The sequence below is a fragment of the Trichechus manatus genome, unplaced genomic scaffold, assembly GCF_000243295.1.
Source record: "Trichechus manatus latirostris isolate Lorelei unplaced genomic scaffold, TriManLat1.0 scaffold00039, whole genome shotgun sequence".
Taxonomy (NCBI): Eukaryota; Metazoa; Chordata; class Mammalia; order Sirenia; family Trichechidae; genus Trichechus; species Trichechus manatus.
Genome location: NW_004443975.1, coordinates 10485113 through 10494690, shown reverse-complemented (window position 1 = coordinate 10494690; position 9578 = coordinate 10485113). Strand labels below are relative to the sequence as shown.

The 9578-nt window shown below is 40.4% G+C and overlaps 1 protein-coding gene across 1 annotated transcript in view; it reads right to left on the bottom strand.

Moving 5' to 3' along the window:
* ENAH (ENAH actin regulator) overlaps window positions 1-8550 on the bottom strand; it is an 83249-nt gene extending 74699 nt beyond the window's left edge. The window contains exons 1-2 of the mRNA XM_023730865.1: window positions 8504-8550; window positions 3785-3950 (exon numbers count right to left, since the gene is read on the bottom strand). Of these exons, the coding sequence (XP_023586633.1) occupies window positions 3785-3950; window positions 8504-8550 (213 nt within the window). The remainder of the gene's footprint in view (window positions 1-3784; window positions 3951-8503) is intronic.
* Between the last annotated feature and the right edge of the window lie 1028 nt (window positions 8551-9578).

Genomic DNA, 9578 nt, shown 5'->3' with positions numbered 1-9578 from the left:
ATCTTTAGTATTTCCTTCTGCTTTCTTTGGGTTAAGCTCATTACTTTTTATTCCACCTTTTTTCCTACTATATGCAGTTAAGACTTGTCCCCCTGAGGAGATCCAGAGCTTCATCCCACAAATTTCTATATGCAATATCTTGTCACTCAGGTCTAATATTTTCTTAATTTCTAAGTATCTTCTAATCTTCATAATGATTTCATCTTAGTATCATGAGTTATTTAGAAGTGTGTATTTAAATTTCCAAACATTTTAAGAAACACTCCATATGTCAGAAGTGAGGGGTCATAGAATGGTTTAATTCTCTAAAATTTCACTGTTTCCTGTGCAAATTTTATGGCTTATACAAATTTATTTCTAATTATTTTTAAATATTCATTTTCTTTTTTGCCGACATTTAGATACTTTTAGGATTTTTCACCAATACTCTCAAACGACCAATTCGTCAAATTTTATTTATTTATTTTACAGCTATTTGTTTGGAATGTTGTGTTAAAGAGTGTTCAACAAACCCGACAATGTTTTAGTTGTCCAGTTTTCATTTTTTCTTTATAATAGTATCTTAGGGACTATTTGGTTTGTCTCTGGCTTCACTCGCTACTGGGATGCTCTGCTGGAGGAACAACAAAATGTGGAGAAAGGCCTCAGCACAAGCAGGGCAGAGAGGGGCATGGCCGCAGAGACTGGGGGCGAGTTGCGGTGCAGAGGAAAAAGGAGGGAGACTGGGGAGTGGGGGGTCAGGGCACGGGGAATAGGCAGAGAGAAGGTACTCTGAGAAGCGATAAAGAGGGACAGACTGGGACGGTTTTTATCACACCAATATACTTGGTAAATTCAGTGACTTGCTCTTTCTGTGGAGTGACTGAAAGCTTCCCTCCAAGAGGGTGCTGCATTTGTTTTTGCTACACACCGCAGGAGTTTCACTGGCCTAGAATCTGTCTTTGTTAATTTCTTGATTGGAGTTGTGTAAGTGAAGTTTGAGATCCCCATTTCTCAGAGCAACTCCTAAACCAGCTCAGACAGAAACAAACTCCTTTGCTTCCCTGTGCTGACAGATGTGGCTCCTTTAAGATCCATAGCTTTATGCACAGATAGCAGCTTGAAAACCCAAGCTCTCCCAGGCCCACAGTCCCTGTATGTACCTAGGACAAACCTAAGTCCCTAGCTACTATTACCAGTCCATAATCTCCACCCCGAAACTCAGGGCTTTTGCAGCCTCCATTTGCGTACTACGCCACTGTTTCCTAGTGGAAATCTAGGGCTCTCCCTTCCTTTTGTTAGAGCTCAGACAGGAACTGATAATGAAAATGTGTTACATTTTCCTACATTCGTAGTTTTAACACTGGTTGATTCTACCATTTTACCCAAACCAGAAGTATTTCATAAATTTACTCTTTTATTTAAAAGTTCTTGCTGCTATCATCATATAGAGTAAAACCTGCAAAAGCCGGAAAGGCAGAAACCTATCAGAACAGGAAAACTCAAAATATTTTCCACTAACAGACGACAGAAAAGTGGAAAGGCTGCACCCTGTCAAAGGTGGAAAACTGCAAGACCGGAAAAACAAAGCAGGCCCTCACAGGTTTCACTGCACTTACTGCTAGTAAGACCCTACCTACATTTTCCTCTTTGCTCCTAATCTCTTAAGAAATCAAGTCACCAGATAATCCAGTCACCTTGTAGGAAATCCAGAGCAAGGAATTAGTAAAAGCTTAGCTGTTGTCCTTGATGTGAATTACAAAAGCCTAACTATTCCAGTAACCTTAATATCTACTATTTTTCTATCATATATGAATTTAACAGTATTCTCTGGCATTATTCACGCTTTTAACTCCTTCTTCAATCCCTACATCCCATACTTTTGGCAGGAAAAGAATTCCTAAAATATGTAATCTGCTATTTAAGAAATGTTATGAATTGAACTGCATCTAACCAACTACCACAGCAGAAAACCCATCAGCTTAGACTGAAGGGGACAGAGAAAGAGCAAAAGGAAAGAACACTGTCTGCCTTTTTGGAATTCTACAGGCAGGAAACAAGCCAAAGGATCTACACCTGTTGTCCCCAAAAAAAGAAAAGAGCCATCCCTGGAGGAGCTGGGAGATCTGCAGCACTACCGAAGGAGCACAGGAAGCAGAGCTACGTAGGTCCCTAAGGGTGGGGCCACGGCCTCTGGGGTCTCAAAGGGTAGAGCCACAGCCTCCTAGGTTTCAAAGAGTCAGATCTTCACCAACTCGGTTCTGGAATCTGCGGCTGCCATTCAGTTTGGCCAAGAGGATGGGGCTGCTGCACAAAGCTGAGGGGGTGGGGCTACCATGCCTAAGGGACAGCAGAAGAATGGGGCCTGCTAGAAGCCAAGAGGGTGGAGTCACCACTCAAATGGATGAGGAGAATGGGGCCCCGGGCCAAAGCCAAGGGAGCAGAGCTGCCATCCCAGTGGGCCTGGAAGGTGGCGCAGAAGCCCAGAGCTGAGGGGTCTCTACCCAGAATCCAGAGGGCATGGTTAACACCCAGAGTTTGGAGGCAAGGCCATTGCCCAGATGGTCTCAAAGAACAGAGAACTATTTTCAAGCCTTGAGAACTAATGTAAATTGTTCTGCTGGGTTTTGGACTTGCCTAGTGCCTGTTATTCCTTCTCTTCCTCTAATTTCTCCCATTTGTTATGGAAATGTCTACCTTGTACATGTTCCACCACTGTATTTTGAAAACAGGTAACTTGTATTCTAGATTTCAGTTCAAAGATGAAAAGACACTTTACGCCAGGATGTAAATCACCTAAAGTCTCACCCGTATTTGATTTAGATGATTCAAAAGATGAGATTTTGGACTTGGAGTGGATTTAAGACTTCTGGGGTGATGTGATGGGGTGAATGTGTTTTGCATGTGGGAAGGACATGAATTTTGGTGGGGGGTCAAAGGACTGTGTCCCCCAAAAATATGTGTTGTAAATCCTAACCTCTAGGTCTGTGGTTGGAGCCCTGCTGGTGCACTGGTTAAAAGCTTGGCTGCCAACCAAAAGGTCAGCAGTTTGAATCTGCCAGCTGCTCCTCGGAAACCCCTACGGGGCAGTTCTACTCTGTCCTATAAGGTTGCTATGAGTTGGAATCCACGGGTATGCCCGTGGTTATAATCTTATTTGGGAATGGGTTGTCTCTGTCATGTTAATAAGACAGGATTGGTGTAGGGTGTGTTTTCAATCAATTTCTTACAAGATATAAAAAGAGCAGATTAGACAAGCAGAGATGGGGGAAGACAGATGCCAAGCCACGTAAAGACTGTCCAGGAGCAGAACCTCAGAAGAGACAGGACCTTCCTCGAGAGCCAATAGAGAGAGAAAGCCTTCCCCTAGAGCTGACACCCTGAATTTGGACTTCTAGCCTCCTAAACTGTGAGAAAACAAATCTGTCTGTTAAAGCCACCCATTTGTGGTATTTCTGTTATCACAGCACTAGATGACTAAGACAAGTAGGTTTTCATTTTTGTTTGTCCTAAATTACTTTAGATCCCAAAAACTACCTAGTTGGAAGGCCAGCGGCTCTAAGGAAAAGCCATAATAGAAAAAGGAGCATTTATATTTTTCTACAGTCAGTTCTAAAACTTCATCTAAATCCATATCTCATAAAAGGTGGAAAGGGGTAAGGCAGAAAGACAAAATGTATAGTTTTCCCCATACAGACTATTTTGAAGAGAGTCTTATAGCATTACTTTATTTTACTGAATATATCAAGTCCTCTTTTAATACTACATAGATTAGCTTTAAATAAGAATTTTAACAGACCCTTACCTGATGGTCCTGAATCTTCCTGCCCACCACTCTGAATGTGTTGTTGCCTGTATGGTGATATATATGGACTCTGCTGAACCCAGTTGAGCCACCAGCTGGCACCCACTTCTTATTGGCATCATCATAAACCATCACAGCGGCTCTTGCCTGACAGATACTCTGTTCACTGTAAAAATAAAATTTAGATATTTCAAACTTAGGATTTATAAAATGTGGTGAGTGCCCCGTATAGCCACATAAAGCAGGGTAAGCCAACCTGGCAGTCAATCAACAATTATTGCTATTACTCGGTGCTGGAAACAACAGTGAACAAGACAGAGGCTTCCTGTCCTTGTAAGTAGAGTCTACTGGGAAAAACAGAGAAAAAAATGAAGTGTAATGAGGGACCAGAAGGAAGAGATCAAGAGCCACAAAAAGCACATACACAAGAAGCACAAGAAATGTTTTTTCTCAAGCTGAATATCTACTTCATTCCCTAAACTGAATACAACCACAAATTTAAATCCATCATCACATGTTTAATTTTGTATGTGCTTATTACACTGGTGACCTGTCTGTGATTTCCCCTTCTTCACTGGCAAGATTGTTTTTATTATCCTGCTTGCTTCAAGGTCTACACAACCAATTGTGAGAAGCTCTATTTGCCCTTGAGATTCTGGGTGACCACTCACAATGAACGGATGGGATGTGACTGAGTCTGTGATTCCCGATACACACACGCACGTTCACACAACACTGGAGTATTATAAACTTTGGACAAAATACTTAACATCCTGTATTTCAAATTCTCAATTCAAAAATGTAAAACAAGATGATTTCTAAGGATCCATCTAGAACCTATAGAAATAAATATTTAAGAGGCAAAGACCAACTCCATGAAAAAGAATCTAAATCTCAGCTCCGTCTCAATTATTTGTTACTAAGTGAGACTGAGATACACAAACAAATGAAATGGAGAGATGATCTCAATTTCATATTAAGCAACAGCTTCAACCTTTCAAATATTCTATAATATTGTTATATGCCGTTGAGTAGGTTCCAACTCATAGCAACCCTACAGGACAGAGCAGAATTGCCCCACAGGGTTTCCAAAGAGCAGCTGGTGGATTCAAACTGCTAACCTTTTGGTTAGCAGCCAAGCTCTTAACCACTGTGCCACCAGGGGTCCCGATAATACTATAAATACTGCTAGAAAAAAAGACTGATTTGAATTTTACATTTTGAATTAAAAAACTCAAAGGGCCAAAAGTGAGCAACAGAAGAAAGCAGGTACATTAGTAACTCCGCGCTATTAACTCAATTGAAACCTTCACAGGGAAGGCTTATCTAATGCTTAAGATGCTTAAGCAGTAGTTAGTAGAGGTGCTCCTAACTAGCTCACCTGACTCTTTATCTTTACCCAAAGCGTTGCTCACTCGAACAATTTCAGCCTCAAAGATTTTAAATAGTAAATAATGTGGGTTCTTCCCCCATGTCCTCAGAAGCAGAGAGTCACTTTCACACTCTCCCCTGACTCCTGCCTCTGTGCCCTCTCTCAGCCCACCCAGGACAGGTAAAGCAGCTTTAAGGGAGGAGGTGTGTTTTGTAGTGGGATGTGATGAGAGACCAAGGGAGGCCTAAACAGTTTACAGCATCGAGAAATAAAACTGCTTTAGAACTAACAGCAGGGTTACAATTTTCCATTAGACAAATTTTACAAAAACTAACTTGTAATAGTATTTGTGCAGCACAAACACTGAAATAAGCCCAGTGGTGCTGTCTAAGTTTTTATGCCACACTAAAATGTTTTGGTAACATATTTCTGGTAATAAAAACAAGCCAATGACTAAAGCTGGATTATTTTTTAAAGATTGATTAAAGGGCATTTGTCAGCATAGCAGCTGAAATCTCTTCATCACTCACAACAGAAATACTTGTTAAGTGACATTTACAGAACCTATGCAAAGATGACATGAGACAAGCTACAGCAAAGTGCCTCTTACAGCTTACAATTCAAAAACTAGACTTACTAACTCTAAATAACAATTCAATAAATCTGTAAATTAATACGAAACTGTATTTTCCGGTTTTCAAAACTTAAAATATTGGGACCTACATAACGTTTTCTAAGGTTCAAGAAGTAGTATCTCTTCAAGAAGTCCCAGTGGGATCCTATAAGCTAAAGCAATAATTAAATCCCCATTTTGTAAAGTGGGGCACTCCATGCCTCAGAAAAAAACAAAACAAAAAATGTTTTAAAAAGGTAAAAATAAATAAATAAAATTATTGGAAATCTAAAACTAGGAGGTTTATATAGGACACGCTAATGTTTTCCTTCACCTTTTTCTTCCCCATTGCTGTACAGTGGGTTGCTGGACACGTTCCAAATACTGAAACACATAGTTAATTGAACAGCTTTGACTAGTGCTTAATTAACCAAGATATATACAAACTACCTAGTCAGTCAGCAATCAAATGTCTGGTAAGCTTTTCTTGGGAAAGCTATAACCATAGAAAAAAGGACATCTCCAAACAAACACATCCAAGTAGCCAAGAAAGGCCAAAGATACAAAAATTAATTTATTAGTTTTCTAATGTAAGATGGAAAGAAATCTCCCAACTGAGAAGCTAAGGATACTAATCCAGCTCCAAACAAAGCCAAGAAGCACCAGGAGAAGCCAAGAATAAAGAGAAAAATAAAATATGGGTAAGAGCTGAAGTGTTATTGGAGAAGTAGTAAAGTCACGTGGGCCTATGGCAAGCTGTGAAGGGATAAATAACCCCCAAAACTCTGTAGTCCTAGGAAAGACATCAGGCCCTCAGAGAAGACACATCAAGGCCCAGCCAGAAAGGGACGGCACTGCCACTGTGGTTCTCAGTGGCAAAGGCAACTGAAGCCCTTCAGTTCCTTTCCACAGCATCTGAGGACATCTCCTCACTAGGACAGACATCAACTCCCATCTTGGTAGTGATGCACAAAATAAGGCAATATTACCCAGTTTTGAGTTTCACAGAACTATAAACATCAAAAACAGACTGGGTGAATCAATACAGAATTGGTGGCAAATATTTTACCTTACCAGGTAGGAAATTTGGGGTGGGGGTGGGGGTGGTGACAAGAGGAGATGGGAAAGGACCACCATCACTTGTTAAAATGAGGATTTTTTTGGTATCTAAAAATAGGAATAAAAATCTCAAAATAAACGACAAATTATTAAATGTAGTAATTTTAGCTTCTTGGACAATTCTCTACATTATCCATATTTTTTCCATATCTCTCTGCTCCAGTAAAACACCTAAATCAAGGGCCTACTTTAACATGTAACTGGTATTAGCCACAACCCAAAAAAATTACTGTCTGTATATTAGCTTACATTACAAGCAATAAAGCAATGCTAGGAAAAGAATACAAGTTCTTCTGAGTAAGAATTTCCAGCTTTCGAGAGGAGGATTTTTAGCCAAAAATGTCGACAAGTAAAATGAACTTTGGAATTCCTGAATTTATGCACATATGTGCAGTTTTTCAGGGAAACACAGCTCATGACAAGGAAGTGAGGCAGGAGTTAAGAATCACAGCTACTGAAGAGCCAAAAAGACAACAAAAAAAATTTTAAAAGAAAATGAAGATCTAAACAAGCACAGCAAAGGACAAAAATGTTTATAATCTATAGTACTGTTCTATCTGCATCATGACGAGTCTCCAAATGAACACCTAGTCACAATCTTCAAGATTCGGAGTCAGTAAAGGAACTATGCAAAAGATTCAATTAGTAAATTACTAAGCTGTATTTTTGTGAAGATATAGTCCTAAATTAGTTATAAACAAAAACTTCATTTTATAACCAAATACAATTGGTACATATAGTTGGTTATACTTAATCTTCCTGATGTTACTTTTGTCATTTTAAAACAAAAATTGGTATCAGAAGACTGGAAGACACTGCATGAAAATTTTGTGGCATTTCTGAATACAGTCAAATTTCCTGAACGGTATACGTGATGGTTAAAAATGAGGCTGGTCAAGCAGTGCTGGCCAAATTCGATTCTTGCAGGTACCAGTGAATGAAATGCTTCATGGTATTTAAGCAGACTAAGGACTGCTTGGTTTTTCTTGTATATGCTATTTATTGAGGTTGCAATAAAACCAAATCTACGACAAATAGCAACTTCCTTTCAAAGACACCATACGTTAGTCATTGCTTTTCAAGAGAAAACATGAATGAGACAGTGCCTAGCACAGTGTTGGTTCAGGGGTGGTATTCTCGCCTTCCACGCGGGAGATCCAGATTCAATTCCCAGTCAATGCACTTCATGTGAGCCAACCACCCCTTTGTCAGTGGAGGCTTGTGTGTTGCTGTGATGCTAAACAGGTTTCAGCAGAGCTTCCAGACTAAGATGGACTCGGAAGAAAGGCCTGACAATCTACTTCTGAAACCAGCGACTGAAAACCCTATGGAACAATGGTCTGATCCACAACTGATCGTGGGGATGGCTCAGGACCGGGCAGTATTTTGCTCTGTTGTGCACGGAGTCACCGCGAGTCGGGGGCTGACTCAACAGCAACTAACAACAACAACGGCACACGGTAAGCATTCTTTCAGTTCTTATTCAATACGTAATTTCACCTAACAAAACCCTACTCATCTACCAAGATATGGATCAAATACCATTCCTTCGTCTTTCTCAGAGCCCCAAAGTCAGAATTGATCATTCCCTCCTCTGAGGTCCCACAGTACTCACCGATCTTTAGCAAGCAGTACTCCCTGAGGATGTAACACGGGAGGCATAGTAAGGAGCTGGAATTTTTGTACTGGGAAGCTTTAAGCAAAACAAGACTCAATATTTAAAAGCTCACTCCAGCTACTACACAGAGAAGGGATTCTGAAAGGCGGAAAGTAAGAGCTGAACCAGGAAGACTAGTGTGAAATGTATGTATGTTGAAACTTGGAACGGACTAGAGGCAAAGGAGAAAAAACAAAAGTGGGAAGCAGGTATGACGTACACTGGAAATATAGCAATCAGAATTTGCTGACAGATAAGACGACGCGAGGGGAGGATGAAGAGGTAACCAAAGGAAAGAGAAAAATTTTGGATAATACCTAGCATTTTATTGATATTCTCAAAGTAGCACGTGACATGTTGTAAAGTGTATCACTATCGAAAGTCACGGTCCCAACTCATTCATTCACACATACATATGAAAATGAAGAGCATGTAATTCATCTTTGAATCCCCAATATGCAGCACAGAGCCTTGTTGCTGTGTGCCATCGAGCCGATTCTGACTCATAGTGACCGTACAGGACAGCGATGAACTGCCCCACGGGTTTTCTAGGTTGCAATCTCTGTGGCAGCAGATCACCAGGTCTTTTCTTCCACAAAGCTGCAGGTAGGTTCGAACTGCTAACCTTTCAGTTAGCAGCCAAGTGCTTAACCATTGTGCCACCAGGGCTCCTTGCATAGAGCCTAGTCTGTGGTAATTTGTCAAAGTTTGCACAATAACTTCTACTATACTAAGCAGTCGACTACTAGCCAAAAAGGTTGGCAGTTCAAACCAGTCAGACGCACCTTTATAAAAGGCCTGGCAATCTGCTTCCAAAAGGTCACAGTCTTGAAAACCCTACAGAGCAGTTCTACTCTGTACATATTGAGTCAACGTAAGTCAGAATCGACTTGATGGCAACTAACAACAACATATTACTAGGCACTTAGAGTTTACCCTAGATAAAGAGAATTAACGTCTTATTTGTTATGCTATTGAGTCACTCAATGAACTAGGCTGTTGTTGTTGTTAGGTGCCATCACTCGGTTCTGAC